We start from the raw sequence: 24,357 nt of genomic DNA on the forward strand, positions 1-24,357 counted from the left end.
TGAATAAAAAAATTTCTAAAACGGCTTCTAGCCGCAATGATAATCTTTATTTTTTACACATATATATATATATATATATATATATATTATATATACACGCCATACACATGAACCCGCATGCATTTGGTACAAGAGAAGCACATACAGCATTATGTACACATCACAGAGAATTCCAACATCTCTCAGTATCCCTTAAACAAATTACTCCTGGTGTTGTCGATTGTTATTTCTGTAAGGATCCTCTATAACGATAGAGTGACAGATCAAATCGTAACCGGTTCTATTAAACCTGAAGAAGAACAGGGAAAAGCAAATGGGAAATATGAATGCTAGCACAAAATTCTTCACCATTGATCGACCCAAGGCCAATGGTAGGCCCAGATCGGTCCCAGGGCTCACCAGGACCATATCCGGCTCATTCGGACGTTCAACGGGGGTTATACTTCGGCACTGAACCACCCGTAAACCCATCATGTACTTGCCGGGAGTAGCACCTCCGATAAGACCGTATACTCCATGCTGAAGCCAAAAGGCCTGAGAAATTAATAAAAAAAAAAGTTAGTAATTTGCTTTTTGCGTTGATTCATTTTTGTATGATTTGATCTCTTTATAAGGTACGTTGAAGCTTCTTTACCTCGAAGATACAAACTATCACGCGATGAATTACTTCTAGAATCAGAATTCCATAAGTCATTTCCAGAGCCATTTTATAATCAATACGTAAATTTGTTTGTAACAAATCTAAGTCTTCGATGTCTCTGAAATATCAGAAAAATGTTAGTAATTTAAAAAACAGAAATTTAAAAATAATTTACGATTGAAAAGAAATGTAGAAGTCGTTACGCACTTAAGACATTATGTTCTCGTTTAGTTTTAACTATTCATAACAAATAAACTTATAGATATCTTTTAGATTATTATGTGTTTTTTAACCTACATAAAATCGAAGACATCAATTGCGATGAAAGTAATGGAAAACTTCAAGAGAAACAGCATCGTTGAATCTATAAATTCAGCTGCAAATCTCTTCCAAATCGGAGGAATTCGATATTCGTAACCTGAATCGATAAAAAAGAAACACATAAATCAGTGGCATGTCATACTAATCTAATAATTTTTCTAGAATAATTACAACCATCAGTTCCTGGAGGTTGAAAAGGTCCCGTAGGTTGTTCCTGAGGCCGCCTTTGTCTCGCTGTTTCGTTTTGTCTGTCTACATTTCCATTTATCACTCCTTGTGTACTTGATGTTGGTACCTGATTTGGTTGGAAAGCTGCTGAAGCTAAAATCATATTTTCGTTGAAATTCAGTTTATTCTTAAGTCTAAAATATCTCTACAGTTTCTTAAATTTATGTGCAATTTTAAACAATAAAGGACACGATATCTTAACATTTCTTAGAAATTATTATATAAAAAGAAAATACAAAACTTTTCAAATTCTAATATATATAGATATCTCAATATTTTTAAAAATTTTATCAATATACTTTATTTATAATTATAATCGTTAATATTTAACGAAATATTTTGAAATCAGTATTTTTTAATTTTCATATTATATTGTATTAGACACATGTTATATTTTTTATGATAAATTTAATAAAATCTTTCTAATCTCAATCAAGACAAAAACAATCATTTCTTGTCTTTTGAAATATCAAGCATGATTTCAAAATACTTGATGCAAAATACTGAAAATATGTTTTCGTACCAAGTGTTGGATTTGTAACAGATTGTCCTGACATCATATAATAGGGAAACATCGCTGCGACACTTTGCCAGGCGTACGCCTCCTGGAGCCATTCTTCCAACTTTTTAAAATAGCGCGATCTCTCCTCCGCCGGATTCAATTTACTTTCGGAATCCCGCTCCGGCGTGTCATCATTTTTATCGTCTGCCATTTTGGCTTCTCGTTTCGCTTGAGTAAAAAATTAAATCGGTTCGTCACTCTATAAAATCACGGAAGTTGTCAACGACGTTTGTCGCCCCTAAATTTTCCCCTCCTTCGTTTGGCACAATAACAAAGCAATGACAATTGTCAGGTAGAGCAATTGTCACGTTGTTAATTAATTTTCAATGGTATCACTTGACAAGGACAAATGCAAGGTGCAGCGAAGGAAGATAAACAAATGTGCTGATAATGCTGTTTAATTGCAATTGTAAACTACTTGCGATACTTCTGTCGCAATCAATCACCAGGCTCGTATGTGAACACGCTAGCTAACACTGTTTGTCACTGACGTGTATGATATCAAATGGATACAACGCAAAGCTTTTTACAGTCACGATTGCCCAGTGAGTTGCCGTCACGACAGCTTTTCCCCCAGCCTTCAAGCGTGGGGAGAACTCTAGACTGACGTCTGAATCACCTTTCTCATTCGAGAACATTATTAATAAAAAGCTTAAAAATTCGGAGCGTTATCCATTTCTGCAAAACGGCAAATCTTGCAAAATACAATTTTTCACTGTATATATAATTATTGCAAATTATAAAAAATTATTTGAGATTTTCTCTATGTAGAAAATTCTCTCTAGATTGAATGTTATCATCTGCTGATAAAAGTATACTAACAGCAAATCGATTGGAACATGAATATTTTTCTAAAAATAAACAAAGCATACTGTAACAAAAAGGTTTGAAATATATTCTTGTAAATCTTTGAGAAAAACGTTTTATATTTATAAGCGGTTTTTAAAGAAATTAAAAAAGAAAAAATTATCGGAGACGTCACTCAGAATCGACCTCTGGTAGTTAAAACTGGTACCAGAAGTAAACGGATAACACAAACTTGTCCAAAATATTGATCCAAAATTTTGTCCCAATTATTATTTCATTAATAATATACAGCAGTCAACATATAAATATTCCAATTTTCTTTTCTTCTTTTTTTTTAAATAATTGTGCACAATATTGTACATATTCCTAATAAAATACACAAATTTGTACAAATAATAATTAAATTAAAAAATGTTGAATTTATTTACACTGATAGTTTAATGGATTTAATATAAAGAATTTAATGGAATAATTAAATAAAAAAAAAACAAAGTATAATTGGAGTTATTTTTTTTAGATTTCACACATGCAAACGTGAATACAAAATTATTATTCTTTTTCACCTGCATTTCCTATAATTTTTTATAATTCTTGTTTCTACTGAAATGTTGGCTCCAAACACGTTCGCATATTTCAATTTAAATGTTTCACATAGAAAATATAAATAGAACGTACCATATGGTCTCCTAGTGACTTTCTCTTCATCTAACATACTCAACATATTGAAATCATCTGTCCAGAACAATGACAAAAATCTAGCTGAGCAAGTGGCCGTATCACATTTGTATCTCATTCAATTTTTTTTAATAATTCTATTTCACACATACACACAATTTAAATACCATTCATTTCTTTAAAATAAAACTCCGGACAAGTCCAATGGAGGTGCAACGTTGAGAGAAAATAGGGACTTTCCTCTAAAACAGAACAAACTCAGGAGGCACTGGTCTCTGGTGCGTGCGACGTGCTCGCAGCTTCGGTTCAGTAATCACGGTGGGTCGCGGTGCGCGTTTCCGACTGATGAGCAGTCGGGCGGACCAGCAGTCGTCCTCTTTGTGTGCGAGGCTCTCCGCGTTAAGTACCTAACGACGACAGTGGTGGTCGCCGTCGTGCTGCACGCACGAGCGCTGGGGGTGAGTCGCCGGGGTGAGTCGCGTGGGAGCGTCGCGCCGTCGCGACGCGTCGCGCCGCAACGACAGTGACAGCTCCGGTGGAGCACCTGAAGAGAGGGTGTGGGCCCGCGACGCGGACGAGTACAGCGAGACCTTAGGTAAGGTCGTGCGAACGGGGACGGCACATACGCCGGAAAAGTCTCGCGCCGCCGCCTCCGGTCGAGGATTCCCCCCAAGTCACTTCCCAGTTTCCTGCTACGCGCGCCAAACCGACCGCGTTATTATTTCATCTACTAGTCCCGCGACGCACGCAATTTTTCATTCCACGTAGAAATACGTAACGTTCGTTTTCGGCCGTGTCGTGCTAAACGCGAGCGTGACGATCCGAGCTCCGTCTGAAATATCCGGAGCCGTCCATTCGGAACGGAACACTTCGTAAAAGGATCCAGACTCTCTACGAACTCCTCATTGCTCCGATTCCACGCGCGAGAAAAGAAACAGGAGCAGATCGTCCTCGTTCTTCCTTTGAGTCATTTCAACGGAACGCCAGCCAGCCGGAATTCCGGAAATTCCAACGAGTCCAAAAACCCGAAGTGACTTACACGCGGAGTGCGTACGTGCTTGATCGTAAACAGACTTAACTTGGAATAGTATTCCTTTTAATACTTGTTTACAATCGCATGTTTCTAATACGTACATATTTAAAAAGAAGTAAAAAAGGTGTGCAAAAAAGCGCCGAATTAATTGGCTTATCTGATTTAAATTTAAATAAACTTGAATAAACTCGGAAGTGGTTAGAAAATTTCTTTTTAAACAAGCTCCTATGGAAAAATACTATTAGATTGTCGAAAAAAAACTATTGGAAAACTAAGTTTTTCAATAATTTTCAATAGTATTTTCAAAAGTTCAATACTATTTTTCCATAAGAGAGACTATCATTAAAAATCAGAAAAATCTTTCTTCCAAGTATCTGGATATAAACTTTATTAATAAAAATATATACAGCTTTAAAAATTTGTATTTTAAAATGTAAACATAAATAAATATTTCAAATATACACTAAGAAAAATATTCTTAACTAAATTTTCAATTTGATTGAATTTCTTCAGTTCAAGTATTTACAGATAAAAGTTAAATATATATGTAGTTAAGTTAAATATATTAGTGTTTAAAGTGACAGAAATTTTAGTATTTTATGTATTTAAGACAAATATATAAATACTTAAACTAAAAAATTTTAATCGAGTTGAAAAATTTAATCAAGTTAACAACTTTTTTTTCTCAGTGTATGAAAGAAATAAACTAGTCACAAGTATATGTAAAATATACAATACTATCCCTACAGCGCTACAATATTATTTAATATTAAATAATATTTTTGAAATATTAATTAATATTAATAAAAAGTAGTTGTATGTCTACTCCTGATAATACTATATGAATATTATATGAGAAATAAATAAGATTATTTATTTCAATATTTTAACTTATCAGAAATACTATAATTTTTACATGTAATAATTATAAAATTTATAAATGTTTTATGTATAATTCGCAATAATTTTTTATCAAAATAATATTTTTAGAACATTTTTATAATATTCTACGGATAATAATATATCACAAATATTATATACATAAAAAGACATATAACATTTATACAATATTTTCATAATATTAAAAAATATTGAATAATATTCTCGAATTATTTTAATGTTAGTTTAATTTTTAATAATATTCGTATAATCCAGGAATATTGTAATGCTTATAGGGATATTGCGTATCTGTATATTTTATATAGTTAATTAATTTTTATCTTTTAAGCGACTATGAACACAGTTTATTTGAAAAAATTTTTATCAAAGATATATTAAAAAGTATTTATAGCAACCAGCACAATTGTTTGAGACAATAATTAAATGTGCCTCGTACATTTAATTAATATAAACAAACTATGATAATAGAAAAATGAAAGAAATCCCGAGAACTTTTCCAAGTGTATGTAAAGTTTATAGAGTTATATAGAGGTTTAAACAATTTTAAGATTTTGTTGTTAATAATTAAATACAGAAACAAGAAAAAAATCAAATGATCCATGTAACAAAATATTTTATTCGTTTGCTGAATTGGAAACGTTCTGCGCGATTGCGTGAAGAAGTGTAGAGAAGGAATTCCATCTGTCATCAAAGCAGATCCTGAAGATTACTGATATCATTAATTATTGCGATACATTGCTGAGGAGCGCGTCTGTTTTCTTTGTTTTTTTTTGCGTTTATTTTTGCGTTAATTACATAACACTAATTATCTCAGTGCTCACAGTTTACGCCTTTTTTATGTAACATTTCACACACACACACACACACACACATACACATGTCAGATAACAATTAATTGAACATTCAATTCACATTTTATTTTGAAAATTTTGTTACGCAAATTCTTCCAGCATTTTAATTTATATTTACTATTTCATTTAAATCTCTTGTTCTATTATTTATTCGCATTATTAATATTGATTTATTTATTTGCCTTTAGGGGATTTTGCTAAATTGATAATGCTTGATTACAGCATCGTAAATTACGATATAACGTTGTCCACGTAATGCAATTTTATTACTATTCTTATGAATTTTATTATCATTGCAATATCATAATTCTTGTAAACACTATATAAAACCAGTTTATGGTACGAATTTATGCGGGCCGATATACATTCTCTCTCCCCGAAAATACTCATTTATAAAAGCCGTCGACGTAAGTGACGGCTCGATTATCGTTATCGGTACAAGTAGATTCTCTCTTCCTCCGAGAGAGCATAATGACAGAGGGGTTGGGGGAGGAAGAGAGCCGGGATGTACGTTTACCCCGTTATCGGGCGAGACATCATCAATGTTGCATCCACAATCGTGTGGTTTCTGACCCGATGTATCGGAAATCGAACGTACGACCGACGGGCCGCCTCGTCTATCACGCCAATCGATATTCCCCGCTTTTCACCATCGCTTTTCCGCGCGACGTTAATTGCACGTCGCGATGGAAGATGCATCAGTGGAATTCTCCTGCAGAATAGGCGATAGCCACGCGACCGCCAGCCGCCGCCGACAAAACGTGGACGACCGTAAAAAGATCTGAGCTGACGTTGACAAATATCGCCGTGATAAGCTCCCTTCTTTTTCGGAGAAACATAAAGAATGCAGTAGATGCACTTCTGAGAATTTAACCTTTTGCCTTTCATCTTCTCGAACGTCTCTCTTTTTCTTTCTTTATCTCGATAAGGAAATAAATGATGTCAAATGATTTGATTAATCATCACGCAACGTTCTATCAGGAATCATTATACATCGTTAAATTCGATATGCATCTTTGCATATCGAATGCAAATAATGTAGAAATAACTTTGAAATTATTTTGTGAAAAAAACATCATGAACGTTACGTAATAGATTATCACGTGATTGATCATCATTATACTATACATGTGTGAGCTGTTATATAAAACTTTAGGTCATCGCTATATAGAGAAAAAAAAATGTGTTGGAGAACTAAAATATTTAATTCGATACGTGTAACTATTGAGTTGGTTTCATTAATTCTCAATTAAAAAATTTTAATGATTCACATGAATAAACTTTACCTTTCTTTAAACTACAAACTGCGATTAAATTATTGTTGAATCAACCCACTGCTTAGTTGATCGTATCGGACAAAGTATTTTACAAATGCAAAAGCCTTTTCACAAGTCAGCTCTGTTATTATTGCGTACAACATAATGAAGTCTATTAGTAATTATTATATTCAAACGTTTCAATCCTCTTATTGCTTGAGGTGGGAGGAAGCTTAAGCTTTGTTTTACTTTTGCGGATGTGACATATAATTTACATAGTTCACTAAAGAGATTCCAATAAGAGGATTGAAACGTTTGAATATTGTAACAATTAATAACAGATTTCGTCATTTTGTACGCATTAATAACTGCAACGGTATGTGAGAAGGCTTTTCTATTTGTAATTAATTTGATCTATTTATTTATTTAAGCCAGATATACATTGTATTTTATTAATTCTAAATATTTTAATTTTTTAAGAGATTTTGCTTCTCGCAGTGTATGTATAAAAAAAAATTAATTTTCCTATTTTTAACTTATCAGTTTTACAGCATAGTTTTATATTTCTTTCTTCTTTATATTTAACATTTATTCTTTATATATATTCTTTCTCTAATTTATCAATCAATCTGTATTACTATGTATCTACGTATACTATCACATATCTTTTACTCCTAGATCATATCTTATACTTCAATAACACAGAACATGCTCGATAGCATATTTGCAGTGGCTGAATCCATCTTCCTTACAAGAACCGAATATGACAATCATTGAATCGTGTTTTTCTTTTCGCCGTTTATTATCACGAGTTGTATCCCAGCGTCCTTGATGTTATCGATGATCGATAGTCGGATTGCCAAAGACGCAGTGATTAAATGAAGCGTTTAATGCAATTTGCACAATACATAAACACGGCGCGCGTCTAGCTATCTATCGATTTTATTCTATTCAATAAATGCATTTATTATACGCTATGAATGAGAGATGCAACAGTTTGTCGTGCTACAAATTAGTATAAGTATCACTCTTGCATCTGTCGTTTTATTATCAAATTTAAATGTATAACTGAAATATAACGAGTATTGGTATACTGAGTGTTTATATATTATTTACAAATTTAAAAAATTAATATAAATAATATTTCCAATAATAATTTTATCCAAAACAAAAAAATTAATGATAAATTATTTAATTTACAATTACTTGTAAAATTGTTATTCATCAAATATGAATGTTTGTATTATTTGTATGTATCCTTAAAAACGGATAATTTATTCATATAATGTTTATTTTTAACGAACAATCTCGTGAAATTCTACTATTGCAATTATTTATTAGCACAATATTTTATAGGACATAATTTACTGCTACTGCGCAATTTTGCCCATTGTTAAAAATTCTGACCAAAGTTCTCTCTCTCTCTCTCTCTCTCTCTCTCTCTCTCTCTCTCTCTCTTTCTGTCTCTACAGAAGAGGAAGAGGAGCGGTCGAAGTTCAGGACGCAGATCGATATTCGTATTCTACGAAGTCATGAGAACCTTAACTTAATCTGGGATAGTTTAATCACGCGGAATTATGCGCTAACTTCGTTAAGTCACTCCTGTCGATGTGGTTGCTCTTCAAGGCACACTCTTCAAAAAAGGCCATTAAACACATATCAAATCTCCTTAAACTTGAGATGGTTATTCGATATCAGAGAAATTGGAAATTTTCTTAATTATTATTAAATTGTTAAGTAAAACGTTAATTTTATATTAACGATTTTCTCGTAAAACTCTTGAAATTCATTGGCTCACGGATAACAAACCAATAAGTATTGAATTTAATTATATAATTATACATCAAACTTGAGAGAAACAATAACATAATAAATATATAAAAATTTAATTCAATTATGTAACTGCATACACTTCCGGATAAAGTTGCGAAATGACTAGGAAACATGATGCGCTGACCTTGACGCGACATTTGATACTTTCTAATTACATATTTACATACATAACCAGTTATAGGCGGCAAACGTAAATTAACTTTTATCATTTCAAATTTGTTAACAACGACGAAGATGCGGAGATCCAACTGTCAAAGCTAACTGTCATAGATATTGATAAATCTATCAGTAGATATCTTTATCATATTTATCGATAGTTTTCTATTAAATTTTTCTCTGATATCTTTTCGATCAATTTCCTGTTTACTTTTATTAATAAAATTGCTTATAAAAAAGAGAATTATTAAAATCGTATTAGTACAAAAGACTACTATAAGAAAAAAATATGATTATTATTCTTATTTCCATAATAATTTAATTAATAAATCAATACAGTTTTAAAAAACAAGACATCTAATATATTAAATAAATAATAATCGCAATAACATTATTATAAATATTATTATAAATTGAGTAAAATATAATTATTTAATAAAGAAAATAAATAAGTAAAAGTAAAGTAAATTCATATCGCTTGTTGTTTCTCATATATTTTAAAAGAAAATTTCCAATATTTTATTGCGCAGTAATTTTCAAATGACAAATTATAAAATAATAAATATGCGATTTTACTACAGCGTAGTTTTATCGTGCACCATCCCTTCAAAAGCTTGCGCGACGCAGAAGCTTGCAACATGGCCCACACGCAATATGTCTGATAATAGCTAATAAATTGTGCAATATAGCGGCTCGTTTATCAGCCCTCACGTGTGCGAAAATTTCCTGCAGAATTTCCCGGCAGCCACAGAATTTCTCGTTCTACTAGGAAAATCCAAGAAGAAAAATCGAGCATTAATATACAACGTGTGCCAGACAGAAACATTTCACTTCGAGCTTTCAAGAAATTGGAATTATATATAAGTGTGAATATAAAAATGATTCTAAGAAATAGTGAAATAAAGTTAAATTGATAGTTTGACATTATACAACAACATTCTATCAAAATTTTTATTTCACTATAATCGATAGATGTATTTAAAACTTCGGAGAAAAATGTAAAATTAAAAAGTTTTGAAATATTAAAATTTAAATTTAAATTCAAATTAATAATAACGCAAAATAGAAAATAAATTAGAATTGTATCAAATTGAAAATAATCGCGAAACTAGTTCAACTAGCAAACAAGATTTATTACTGAGTGCTCTGTGTACTCTCTATGTTCTATATTTTTCTCTCCTTTTCCCTTGTTGAGTAATTTGTGTCTCGTCTAAATGAGTTATTTCCGGTGGGATTAACCTGCCGAACATTTTAAATTATGAAAACCGAACGTTCGTATCGTTTATCTTCACGTTTATGGTCACGTATAGAGTACCCAAAAATCGACAAGCAATTTCTATTGACTAATTTTAACAAAGTTAAAATTAATTTTGTCTACAAAAACTCGTTTAAATTTTATCTTCTATTTTGACTCGCAAATATGTCTTTTATTTTCTCAATTTAGAATGCAGTGAAAAATGTTTAACACATCAAGTGTTTATAAATAAAAAAATAATGATTAAATAAATTTAAGAACTCGGTCGTATATTAGAATTAAAGGATCTCATTGTAACCCAAGTCTCGACGCATTCTGAATAATGGAACAGTGGGTATACGGTAGCTTCTGAATAATCTAGTTTCCCTAGTCGGATTCAGAGGAGTTACATAGCGAATCGGGGGGGCACTCTGTGTATACAGAATAATGACGTCAACTGAGCGATTGAGTAGTATGATTCTCGGTAGTTTCGCGCCGGTTATAGAATCACTGTAACAGTTATAAGTGCGCTAAACTGCAGCCAACTTAGAATGTAACGCCATCAATCGTACGCCTCCACGTCGTTTATTCGCCATCAAAAGCACAATCAGGCTTCGAAATCAGGCGATAAAGCTCATTAAACAATAGCGGATTATTCGCAAAACGAAAGAATAACTAGGCCGTATTCAGAAACTGACACTCCTCGACATGGGAGCTTCGCGAGAGAAAAAAATAGAGTTCAATAATTGTGTCTTATATGTAATGTGTAGCGCAATACGCACTGAATTAATTAATCTGTGCCCTAACTCGTTTAAAATCAAGTTAAACGCAAAGGGAATTAAGCATGAGCAGAATTAAATGCGTATTAAATAACTGTCGCTGCCAATTGATTTATTTTCAATTACTTAGTAAAATAAAAAAAAAGTAAATTAAAATGATGATATTAATGAAATAAATATTAATAAAATATCTTATATACGTAAATATATGTTTACTGTATAAATATTTAACACAGCGCTTTAATTAATTAATCTTACTTCATAATATTGTCGAATAAACAGTCATTTTATTAAAATAAATGAAGTTTACCGACTGGTTTATGTTTCTGGGCGTAATTGGGTTTTTTCACTATTGTTTGATTTATGGAGGATCGCGATAACAACCGCGAGAATGCCTGCTCACGCATTTATACCAGACCAGATAACATAGCGAGTGACGTCAAATGAATCGTAACACTAACTTCCGTCCGTTGACCTAGCATGTAAAATTTGCCCTAAATCATTCGAAGAGTTATTCGGTCAGAATTTACAGACGTTTAGTGAATAGATATTTTAATAAAAAGAATAATAGACCAATGTTGCATTTTCGTCTCTTCGATATTTAAAATATTCAGAATATTAAGTATTATTCTAAAATTTCAGCTTTATTCGTAAAAAATGTTTAATATAAAAGTTTAATCATTTGATGAAGTAATAATTAATGTTTACGCATTGTGAACAACCGAGTCTTTATTCAAGTAGAAATTTCTCCCACCTAATCTTCATTTTATCTTTGCGATACGCAAGCGGAGAGACTTCGCAGATTATGACGCACAGATAAAGAAATATATATATATATATATATATATATTTTGATGCTTTGCGATAACATTTGGCACAATGACGTCAAATGCACGCAAGTTCCTTATTCTTTTCCGTTGATTCGTTTCATCGATGTTAGATATGCAGCATTATCTTATTATGTCTCGCGAGTTTTTTTTTCACTTTATATAATGTTACAGAAAAACAATATTTTCTCCTCTCAGTAGAATATTTACCAAAAGTCATAATGTATTCAATAAATTATTTTTATGTTTTCTTTTGATTAATATATTAAAATATTAAGAGAAGAAAAAAAAATATTCTTAATAATTAAGTGTACACTAGATATTTTTCTAATAAATGATGGATTCAATAACGAAATATATTTAGGTAGCTGGCAAATTAAATAAAAATAAATTTCTCATAAAATTTGCCTTTCTTCACCTTTATGAATCGATTTCCTCTCAAAAAAAATTTAATCAGCAATTTAATGGTAAGACTATTAAGACAGGATGAATTAAGTTTTAGATGTGTAAATTAGTAATGTGATCTTGCGCTTCGATTAATTAAAAGTAAACTTTATTTAAAAGCAAACTTGATTAAAAATTTTAATATTCTTGGAAACTGAAAAAAATTGATATTTGTCTGCAAGGTAAACAAAGAATCCAATTTTAATTTGCAAGATTTTATCAAACCTATTTTTGAAATGTCTCTCTTCTCTGTTCTTCTCTTCCTGGTTTTTTTATTTATATTATAACACTCGGTATAAATCCATTTCTTGTATTACATTTGACCATTCGTGTGAGTATCTGTAACCGATAGCGGCACGCGGTGTATAAATCCCGCGAGTACAAATTATTGTACGAGCATTATCGTATTAAGTATTATACGAGCGCCGATTGAAATTGACATCCATTTGCCAGAGCAGTTCAGTGCAAGCTCGGCGTTGCCCCGAAGAGCTCCGCCATCTTTCACCGCGTTCACATTTCGACGTAATTTTAATTTAGAGCAACCAGTTTATCTTGCAAGAGCGAGATTTAACAAAAATACAAATTTGTGCATACAAAATTGTGGCTTCGTGAAATGTAGCGAAAAATACACGCGCTGATATTTTTCAAAAAGACTCGTCGGATTAACGTTGTTTTGAAAAATTTAGTTCATGCAGAATAAGCTTTTAAAAGTAAAATCTATGATAAAAGAGACATAAAAAAGTTTTGTATTAAAAATATTATTAAATTAAATCAAATAACTAACAATTCAAATTAATTCAGTATTTTAGAATAAAACTCTGATTATATTTATAAGTGTTAGCAAGACGTAGTTTAGTTCTTACAAATACTATCATTAGACTAATAATTAAGCAAAGATATCCCTGTGTCAATGAAAGAATTAGGGGAAAATATGATAGAGGTAAATTAAAAATTAATAACAAAAACTATAACAAAAGAGAAGCGAAAGATTTTATCTCATAATATTAAAGAAAATTTCAAATTGCAATGCTACAATTATTAATAAATCGTTCGCCAATAACTTCTTAACGAATAATTTTTATCGACAGTGGGAGAGCTCGGAATCGGACTTTTCAGACACTGAGGACTCAAATGAGTTAGGGGCCAACGTGGGCCCCGAGATCGCCACAATGGACACTATAGACAGTGTCAACAAACGACAAGCCACTCGTGTCTTCAAGAAGTCCAGTCTCAATGGCAAAATCACGGTTTACCTTGGCAAGAGAGATTTCGTCGATCACATCACACATGTCGATCCTATTGGCACGTATCCATCATAATAGCCCACGCGCTTTCAAAAAAATAATGTATTGATTATTAATAGGTATTACGTTGAGCGCACGTATATACCATTTTCTAATATAACGATTTTATGAAAATAAATATTTTCTTCGGAATTTTGTATTAAAAGATATTTTTATAAATTTCAGACGGGGTCGTTCTGATCGATCCTGACTACATAAAAGACCGAAAAGTGTTTGGTCACGTCCTCGCGGCGTTTAAATATGGCAGAGAGGATCTGGACGTCCTCGGGCTGACCTTTCGTAAGGACCTCTACCTAGCGGCAGAACAGATTTACCCGGTGCTTCAAGGATCTCAACCCCCCAGGGAGCTGACGCGATTGCAAGAGAGGTTGATCAAGAAGTTGGGCAGCAATGCGTACCCCTTTTACTTCGAATTACCACCCCACTGCCCCGCTTCGGTTACTCTGCAACCGGCACCAGGTGACACCGGCAAACCCTGCGGTGTCGATTACGAATTGAAAGCGTTCGTAGGTGAAACGCAAGACGACAAACCGCACAAACGGTATAAATTTTAATACACAATTTTAAAAATCTTCTCTCTCAAAAAAATATTTTTTATTCAGAAGAAATTAAATTCAATATAAAAAATTCTCACTTCTCGCATAGAAATAAATATTTTCACACTAAGAAAACAATAATGTGTCTATTTAATAATTTCATCGTAATTAAATGATGAAATTTAGGAGTTGCGTGAGATTGGCGATCAGGAAAATTATGTACGCGCCATCGAAACAAGGCGAGCAGCCCTCGGTGGAGGTCAGCAAAGAGTTCATGATGTCCCCGAACAAGCTACATCTGGAAGCCTCGCTCGATAAGGAGCTCTATCACCACGGCGAGAACATTGCTGTGAACGTGCACATAGCGAACAATAGCAACCGGACTGTGAAAAAGATAAAAGTGTCGGTTAGACAGTTCGCGGACATCTGTCTGTTCTCCACGGCGCAATACAAGTGCACTGTCGCCGAGGCCGAGAGCGAGTGAGTATTCTGTACCTAATTACCAACGATTCATTACCGAGAGACAAAGAGACAAAGATCGCATCCCGACGAAAACGCGTTGTAACAAATGTGGGGTAACGTGACTTAAAAAGCCGTTTAATGACAAAACCAAACGTGAATTTCACAAAAGTTAAATTTTCGTTCAATGTCCCTTTAACTTTAATATTAATAAGTAGAAATATTAAAAATTTTAAGTACGATTTTTTTTAATTAAATTTCTCAAAGAATAAAACAAATAATTGTTTAATTAAATAAAAATTTTTTTAACTTATAAATGACGAAAAGTCTCACGAACCGCTTTTTAATCACCACTGCATAAAAATAGTCTTAGGTCTGAGTTAACACTTTTTTTATTTAGTAAGCTATTAGTTTCAAACTGTTTGTAATCCAGGCGGTAAATTTAGCGCTTTTAACGATCTATGATCCAAGTATCGTTAGAAATATAATAGATATATGCATATACGTATATAAATCTACAAGTTTTCGAGAAAACTGTCCGGGTCTCTGACGATCGTGACCAACTTAAACCGCGTCAAAGTTTTTTAGCGATTAAACGCACACGATGGACGCGATAACACGCGATAAACAGGACTGAGACGCGAGCAGGAAAATAAAATTATTGCACTGGCAGTATAGGGGTAGCGCCAGGATTCACCCTGAGTAAGGTGTTTTCTCTAAGGCCGATGCTTGCCGAGAACAAAGACAAGCGGGGTCTTGCTCTAGACGGTCAGCTTAAACACGAGGACACCAATCTCGCGTCTAGTACAATGTGAGTGCGAGATTAAGAGCTCGCTGTTTCCCTCATTATTCTCACCTTTTCTGTCGGGTACCAAAGAAAAAAAAAAGAGATGACGGAGGCTGGAAACCAACCAAATGGTCCGTCGACTATAATAGTGATGATATCTCATGGTGAATGTCCAAATTTTATAGACTTATCATGTTCAAATGTCATAAAGACAAAATGTCCTGCTATTAAATGCTGTTATAGAATAACTATAAAGTTACCGAGAGAGACGAAATTTTTGGCTCGTTTCAACAAATGAGATTAAATTAATTTTACCTTTCAGATTTTGCAACATAAAAAAACGTTTCTATTATTAATAAGATATGTACACACACACACACACACACACACACACACACACACACACACACACACACACACAATTAAATTTTCAGACAAATAATGTAGATTAAAACAAATCGTATTTTAAATCGCTTAAATTAAAAATTAGAAAATAAAATAAGAAATAAAATTAAATTCTTTTTTGTTCAAGACATCAGCTTTGTTTTTCGTTAAAGTATTAATAGAGAATTAATACAAAATTGATAAGAGATATTAAGGGACAAGCCCGTCGCCAGCCTCCGTTTTCATTCTCTTTTTTTGTATAAATGCAAAAAGTGGAAAAATGGAATGACAGTATTTTCTTGGTGATTTTGTGCTGGGGATTTTTAACGCGGTGGCCTGTAATCACGTATGGATCTCGATCGGTGGTGGTCTCATTTCCTCTGCAAAACTCCCTCCCTCTCTCTTTCTCTATCTCACACATACACATTCTTCCTTCTCCCACTTTCCTATTAAAATATATTTCTAGATTACATATATCCTTCCTTCCCATTGAAATATATTTCACAAAATCTTAAAGTAAAATTTTCTGCATTAATAATATATAACCGTAAATGTCTCACATCCTACATAATCCTTTCAGGCACTAAAGTACACGGTATTGTTAAGCCCTCGTCCTGTTCTCGTCTTTCGCAAATGCAGTCTGTATCGTAGCGTGAAGCACAAACTGATATATTTTAATATCACGATGTATATGAGTGTTGCAGAAAACGTGATTAATTTGATTTATTTATATTGCTTTACCGTAATCAATCATAAATTTCTCGATGCAAAACTGGAATTCTGCGAAAACTTTGTTTGACACAAATATATAAATGTTAAAATATAATTATCAAAATATTAAATCAAAATAATAAATCAAAGTGATAAAGGTATTGATTAATATCTTGATCAAATAATTTTTATACTTTTTAAAAGATTTATTTGGAAAATGTGTGTATTTAAATGTATTTTTGCTTCTTTGATATAACATACATACATTAATATGAAATATTAAAAATGTTAAAGAAGAATAATTTACGACTATGAATATCTTGTTAAAAATAATTGCGCGTTTTACGATATGTTTCGCGAATCGATCGACGCGAAATCTCAGTCCACACGTAGTAGCACGTTAACACTCATGCTGATTGTGTGTTCAAATGTCAGGGAGGGATGCCCGGTGGGCCCGGGTTTCACGCTGAGCAAGGTGTTCACCTTGACACCCCTTCTGGCCAACAACAAAGATAAATGGGGGCTCGCCCTCGACGGCCAACTCAAACACGAGGACACCAATTTGGCGTCCAGCACCCTGTAAGGACGCGATGCCTGAAATTGAGCCTGCGACACATGCAGACACACGTCTAGATATTGATACGCCGTACCGCGTTTCGGTCGCGCATTTAGCGCCGAGAAGGATAATATCCGGAAATTATCCCTCACAAATTGCGAAAGTTTGACGCAGTGTTTCCTAAACTTTCGACAGCTCGACAGGCACGTAGCAGTTAAATAGCAGAGAGCCCGGTTATTAAACGTTTGAGCACGTGTTATATATTTTTTCTACTAAAAGAGGGAAGAGTAAAAATAGAAAATTATGCAAATTATTAATTTTATTTTCCGATTAAGGCACACTACAAACTTTGCCCTCAAAATAAATAAAAAAAATTACTCTCTACCATTCATAAGAATGTGGCAAACATATAAGGAAATTTGATATCTAAATATGATAAATATTTAATAAATAAATTTATGTATCAAAATATATCCAGGTAAAATAAAAATCTAAAAAAATTTTACAATATCAAAATATTATTCACAGACATGTACAATTATAAATGATTAAAAACTATTTTTAAGAATTTTTTTGAATTATTTAAAAGAAATTATTTAAATTTTAAGGAAATAATTTAAATAGAAAAGTTTAAGAAACACTAAAATTTAACATGGACAGCGGAATTTGCAAACGAGAGCTAAATGCGGGGCGAGAATGCGAACGGCGTTTATTACATACGTGTCGTACACGCACGCAACGCGCAGCCGAATACGCCTTTGGGAATATCTCATTTTCGTGCGCAACGCTTTCCACACAACGGCCGGAAAGTACTTGTTGGCTGCCTGCAACGAAGCTTTTCTCAACGATCGATCGATCGAGATGGCGAGCGACTGGCTCAATCATTGTCGAACGACGTGTAATTCTGTTTTTGCGAGATTCGCACTCAAACTCATTGGGAATCGTCCCTTCCGCGCATCCTAGATTTCTTAATCCATGGATGTCGGTATAATCGAAAACTTTGGGATCAATAGTTTTCAAGAAAGAAATTTCAAAATATCTAAAGGTCTCAAAATTCTATGAATCTTAGTATCCATGGATTTTGAGATCCAAGTGCTTTAATTCTTTCGATACCATTTTCATAAGATTTTCTTACACTTGATAAAGCTCTAAAATTAAAACCAAATTGTGATTTTAATATTTATTAATATTGGTACACGACATCTCAAAGAATATATTTTATTATTTTTGCGACTAAACGCGTGTTAATAAATTGTATAAAATACATTTTAAATAAAACTAAACTTGGTGACTTTAATATGTGTGTCTTACTGACAATGACATTTACAATAGAAAAAATATTGGTCCTTTCCGTTATCTTCTTTTTACGCCGAATAAAAGTTTTCAAACTTTTACCGTGACATATATTTTCCAATGGTACCGAAAGGATTAGGAAATTGCGATCCAAGGGATTTAGGATGCAAGATACCTAAAGCAAAAGTTTAAGCCGAAATCCCATCCTTCTTCTGCTTGTGCTCGTAAAAACATGGCATCGCCACCGCATTGTGCCTGCAGTAAAATTGCATGAACAAATTAGAAATTGTTCATTTTTGCTGGGAAACCGTAGTATCATGGATAGCTTGACCGAAAGATATGTACGTGATTACTGCTTTATGTAAATGTTTAAATCAATAGTACTGTAAATGTATAGTATAACATTGTTGCAAATGTATAAATTGCCGTTTGCTCCTGTCTATTTTCGACTAATAACGTTAATTTACAATTCTTTTTCTGTATTGCTTCCCGTTGCATGGTACCATCACACAATGAACTTTGCATGAGCTTTCGCTATGTAGCGTTTTTATTATATTAATAGATTATAATGCATTATAACGACAGCAATAAATATAATTCGCAGTGTAGTTGACCCGGCGCAGCGTGAAAACCTCGGCATAATTGTCCAGTACAAAGTTAAAGTCAAACTTTGCCTCGGCGCTCTAGGAGGGTAAGTATCATTACCTATTTATGTCGACTGCCAAAGGGGTGAACTAAAGCGATCACTCAGCGTAAGAATAATTTTTTTAATATAAATATAACAGCTACGAAAAAGGTATTGTGTGTGCAGAGTGAAGATATCGAATATATCGTTTTTAGAACAATTATTTCAGTTTTGATTCTAAAACGACTCTAACATTCTCTTTAGATTCGAAGACTTTTAGAGTCACGAATTTAATTATATTATTCTGTATAATATTATTATTAATATCTGATCAATAGCGAATTAGTCGCGGAACTGCCCTTCATTCTGATGCATCCCAAACCGGAAGAAGAGGAACCAGTGCCGTCCACAGCTCGACCAAGCCCTACGCACAAAACTGACAGCGGGGAAGTTCCGCTCGATACAAACCTCATCCAACTAGATACGTAAGTATCTCGAAACAATTTTCAAAGCAAGTTTAACTTTTGAATAAGGAAAGAATTAAAAAATTGCGATTAGGGTAAAGCAATAAAATTTTGTTTTCAAAGTTATATATCAAAGTGAATAATTGTATACTGTGTAATTTTGTTATCCTCAGGGAGGCAGATGGCGACGATGATATAATCTTCGAAGATTTCGCTCGTTTGAGGTTGAAAGGCGAAACGGAAGCTTGACCGTGTTCCGCCGACACCTTGACACGTATCGATCAAGTGACTTTAACGCCACCATGCCGCACGCAAGACGGAAGTTGCACAATTTCGCCAATGATGCCAATAGTAGCCATGTCGCAGCAACAAACTTAAACGGTGTTAGTGTTCAACGACGTTACGGTTTGTTACTGCAGTATCATTGCTATCCTCGAGCGCAAAGTGTCGATAACGGTGTTCTATCGTTTTGACACATTTTAAAATTTACTGCAGAAATAGTTTAACGAAAGAAAGAAAAAAAAAGTTATTAAAGAAAACGTAAAAGAAATTGTGTAAGAGAAAAATTCTACAAGCTGCTCACATTTTTTGTGCAATTTAAAATTTTCACGTAAGATAAAAGAACTGGAAAATGCAAATCGGAAATGATATCGAGAAACTTCTTCTTTAACAATCGCCATTTTTACTGATTGTCGAAAGTAATAGGAAATACGTAGAAAGTTGAAGTTTCTCAATTGCAAATTGTTTAACGGTGTTTTTTTTATTTCTTTTTAAATTATCTTATATATTATGGCTGCGTTTGCTTTGAAGCATCATTCGTCTTTGTTTAATAGTTGATAAAAAGCACAAGAATAAAATAAAGTTTAAATGAAAGCGCCAAAGCAAATGCAACCTATATATATTATTTATGGAACAATTAATAAATGAAATAATTAAACAATTGATAGAGCCAGTTTTTGAGGCACATGTTTTTTCGTTTTATAGTGATTTTGATTTGTTAAGAAAGTGCGGCGAATTTTGTAACTGACATTCGCGAAGTTTTCATCAACGCCGTTGCTAATTTTATGCTCTGGCTCTAAAGACTGATTTTAGGAAGAGCATCCAAGAATCTAGCCAATGACGTAAAATCCTTAACGATAAAAGAAACAGCAGTTGCAATCTATGAAAGTCGGTATATTTCTTATTCTCCAAGAATTATAAATTGTTATTAATTTTGTTTATTTTTGATTATAATTAATTAATTATGTGTTCAGAAAATAAGATCCAATTACCGTAAATAATTCAATTAATTATTTAATCGAGATAATTTTACAGTTAATTAAATACAGGATTGATATAAAACCGAGAATGAGATTCTTTAGATTTATAAGCCACGATTGCGATTTTTTCAACATGGCCAGTACACTGTTTTTAAGTTACACCAGCGCACAGGATAAACTTTGTGAATTATCAATTTTACTTTTATAATGCCAAGTAAATATGTATGTTAGTGCACATTGCAAAAATTGTGCAAATCGGACGAGTGTAAGCGCTTTCTTACTCCTCGTGTAAATTTCACAGAAGTAATACCTAATTTATATATCGTTCACAAATAAAGGACAATTAGATATATAATTACAAAACTGTATAAGAAAAAAAGGCTGTTTCATATTCATTGCGTTTCTCCAGGATGAATAACTACAATACTTCATTTGCGACAACGAGGAAAATGGTTTTATAAAAGAAATCTTATTGAGATTCTAGAAAGTCTATTTAGAAGAATTTAATGCAATAATTTAATCATATACTCGACAAGATGCACAGAAATGTAAAGAAAAGAGGAAAGATGGCGTTTCGAGATGCAGATGTCAATTCATAGATGTATTTATGCATAATTTGTACTTGGTAACGTTGTAAGATTTGTCATATTAATACGTTTCGTGTCTTGTTCCGTCTTACAACCAATTAAGTTAAGAGCGCTGTCTGTCTAATCGATTGAACTCCGATATACATTTTTAAGACTGCTCGAGAAATGAATTTTTGCACCTTGCAATGAAAAAGGTTGCGTAATCTCGACTCGCTTGTATTTAAAATAATTAGCAATTTAAAATTGATTGCCTAATTAAATATCGGACACAAAAATTTTTACTATAAAATTAAAATACTAAAATTTTAGTAAAATCATCGGATAAACTTCATCATCCTAACCACTACAGTGAGTTACACGTGACTACATTCTCATTATCTTTATGAAAACTTTTTTAAAAAATTCTCTTTTTTCTCAAATTTTAAAAGTTGCTTTTGATGTTGGTATAGTGACATTATATGTAATCTCCTTGCTTTTTGACATTTTATGATAGTTTATTTTCTCTCAATTTACCAAATTTATTCAAAAATATTTAAAAAAAATTGTATTTAAAATTTAAACTTAAATTATAATAAATCTCTCAGAGTTAAATCATTAAATTTTTGTTAAACAAAAGATTTGTTATAAACTATTAATTTCAAATTACAATAAAATCAAGTCAACAACGGACAGTTCACGTTGGCAACGAAGACAAATTGACAGTGACACTAATTAAAATGATGGAAGTTGCAAAATCACAAAAGCTGTAAACAGCATTGTAAATGTATGCATGCGTGCGTGTATGTGTATGTGTGTATATGTATATATACACATGTAGGAGGTAAAGAAAAAAATAGTATTTTTTATCACTTTAGCATTTACAAATTGTATCTAGACGAAATAATCAAGTATGTGGTCTACACTTTCTTCGCGCGTTTAACATTAAATGAGCGATGAAAATGCGGCCGTGTTTCCTCTCATACCAAAGCCGATACACAGTTTCCTAAAAAAAATGCTTCTCGAGAAAGGTATAATAGTAATTCGCGAGAATAAAAAATCTATTTAAATCTTTAAACTAAACTTAAAGGGACTTTCCAAAAAATACATTTTTTGTGTAAAAAATTTATTAGTAATCAACAAATTATTAATTTCTCTTACGCACAAATTTAGCAAAAAATATTAAACACAAATTTTGTTAAAAGTCTATTTTATATAATATTACAAAAAAAATATAATATCTCCTTTCAGTTCAATTTCATTCACTTATAAAGTTACACATTAATTATTAACTGTCCAATTAGCAGCTTAGAAAGTCTCATAACTCTTTTCAATTATTTTCATAAAAACAAGAACGTACATGTTCAACGAACGTAGCTATTTAATTAAGGGACGAATTTTTGCGATTGCGGCGAATGTCGAATGTCGACACTTTAATTATCGTTTTAAACGATATGTATGAGTGTGTATACGTGCAGGCTTGTATAATGAGAGTATATTTTATATTCGCCCGCGGACGCGCGCATATTTTTTATATAATCGCAAGCGGTAAACCATTAACGTTTTTATTGTGATCGTTAAAATCACAAAAAAAAGATTATACCGCGCAAAACCGAGAGAGATAAATAAAGTCAATAAAGGATGCCGTCTTTGTAATATCGAGATTGTTTTCTTGCGGTACAAGAAAACTATATCACATACAGAGTGTCATAGAAAAATATAAATTTTATCAATTTACTCATAATAAAAAAATCAAAATCTCGTGACTTTGCAAATTTTTATTATTTTCTTATTGTACATGTAAGTTGCCCATCTGATATCATAATTAATTATGCGTAATTTATATTTAATATTAAACACTTTTCTTAGTAATTTATCAACAAGAGAAGTTTTGATATTTTAACTTTAAGAATACAGCTTCTTAACGAATTTTTTGTGACGCTCTGTATTTAACGAATCACTGCGAAAAGAAAGGGCAAACGATTACGCTTCTTCGATATAACGCATTTTGCACCCGGAAATTCAGATTTTTCTTATTTGTATCTCGTTTAAAAAAAATTGTAATTCTATACAAACAGAGAACCGTTAAAAATTGCATATAACGAAAGGCGAATATACTGTTATTAAAATGATCATATTTCATGTGTATCATGCGATATTTCTATAGAACGATAATTAATTCATTGCGGTGAGCACAATAATAAATGGCATAAAGTAGAGATGAAAGAAAGGAGAATAAATAGAAAGGAAGAGATTATATGTCTTGAGAGTGCATCTCTGTAATTAATATAATCGAGTTGACGTACAAGCGTCATGGTTCTTTGCAGCTGTTACACATGTAAATCGTAAGAAAAAAAGGAAGACAAAGAAAGAGAGAGAGAGAGAGAAAGAGAGCCATTATTGCTAACTTGTACATTGTACTAGGAATGACTTATTTATTAAAGTCGCGCGTTGTTAGTTAGCAAACAAAGTCGTGTGTCGTTCATGATCGTTCGCTGTTCATTCGTGAATAATCCGTTTTGTATGTAAAAGAGATTACAAGAGAATTAATAAAAAAAGGAGAGAGGGAGAGAAAGAGAGAGAGAGAGAGAAAGAGAGAAAAAGACCGCGAGAGTGTGAAAATGTATGTGTGCGTGTGTGTAAAGTAAATGGCATGGAATAAATATATAAATAAAAAAATATATATATATAATGCATAATATATTGTATATGTAAAAATCGTGTATTCTCGTATTGTAACTAGCTGTAATAATTTAATAAATCCTGTATATCGAAACTGTACATCCCATATGGCTTTCTAACTTTTATCACTGCGAATTCCATTACTCTTTTAATTGTTTCATTTCATTTTTAATTATTTTTTTCTCTTT

The 24,357-nt window shown here is 32.4% G+C and overlaps 3 protein-coding genes across 9 annotated transcripts in view; 1 reads left to right on the forward strand and 2 right to left on the reverse strand.

The window, feature by feature from the left end:
• The window catches only part of LOC105199594, a 294,478-nt gene that overhangs the window by 209,015 nt on the left and 61,106 nt on the right, over window positions 1-24,357 (reverse strand). The window lies entirely within an intron of this gene.
• On the reverse strand, window positions 29-2,878 carry LOC105199579 (protein FAM8A1). The gene is made up of 5 exons (XM_011166737.3): window positions 1,713-2,878; window positions 1,136-1,282; window positions 938-1,058; window positions 635-758; window positions 29-534 (listed from the first exon to the last, which is right to left on the reverse strand). The coding sequence occupies exons 1-5, from the start codon at window positions 1,900-1,902 to the stop codon at window positions 202-204; spliced, it is 915 nt and encodes a 304-aa protein (XP_011165039.1). The 5' UTR covers window positions 1,903-2,878; the 3' UTR covers window positions 29-201.
• On the forward strand, window positions 3,525-24,268 carry LOC105199578 (beta-arrestin-2). 7 transcript variants are annotated; one of them, XM_039456705.1, is made up of 9 exons: window positions 3,525-3,828; window positions 13,635-13,848; window positions 14,016-14,391; window positions 14,573-14,866; window positions 15,519-15,656; window positions 17,163-17,306; window positions 19,181-19,267; window positions 19,540-19,686; window positions 19,839-24,268. In XM_039456705.1, exons 2-9 carry the CDS (start codon window positions 13,716-13,718, stop codon window positions 19,912-19,914), a joined length of 1,395 nt encoding a protein of 464 aa, XP_039312639.1. In that variant the 5' UTR covers window positions 3,525-3,828; window positions 13,635-13,715; the 3' UTR covers window positions 19,915-24,268. The 7 variants fall into 7 exon arrangements, with proteins under 7 accessions (XP_039312639.1, XP_039312641.1, XP_039312640.1 ...); XM_039456707.1 differs by lacking the exon at window positions 3,525-3,828 and adding an exon at window positions 3,849-4,283; XM_039456706.1 differs by lacking the exon at window positions 3,525-3,828 and adding an exon at window positions 3,849-4,279.

This window comes from Solenopsis invicta, chromosome 13 (genome assembly GCF_016802725.1).
Source record: "Solenopsis invicta isolate M01_SB chromosome 13, UNIL_Sinv_3.0, whole genome shotgun sequence".
Classification (NCBI taxonomy): domain Eukaryota; kingdom Metazoa; phylum Arthropoda; class Insecta; order Hymenoptera; family Formicidae; genus Solenopsis; species Solenopsis invicta.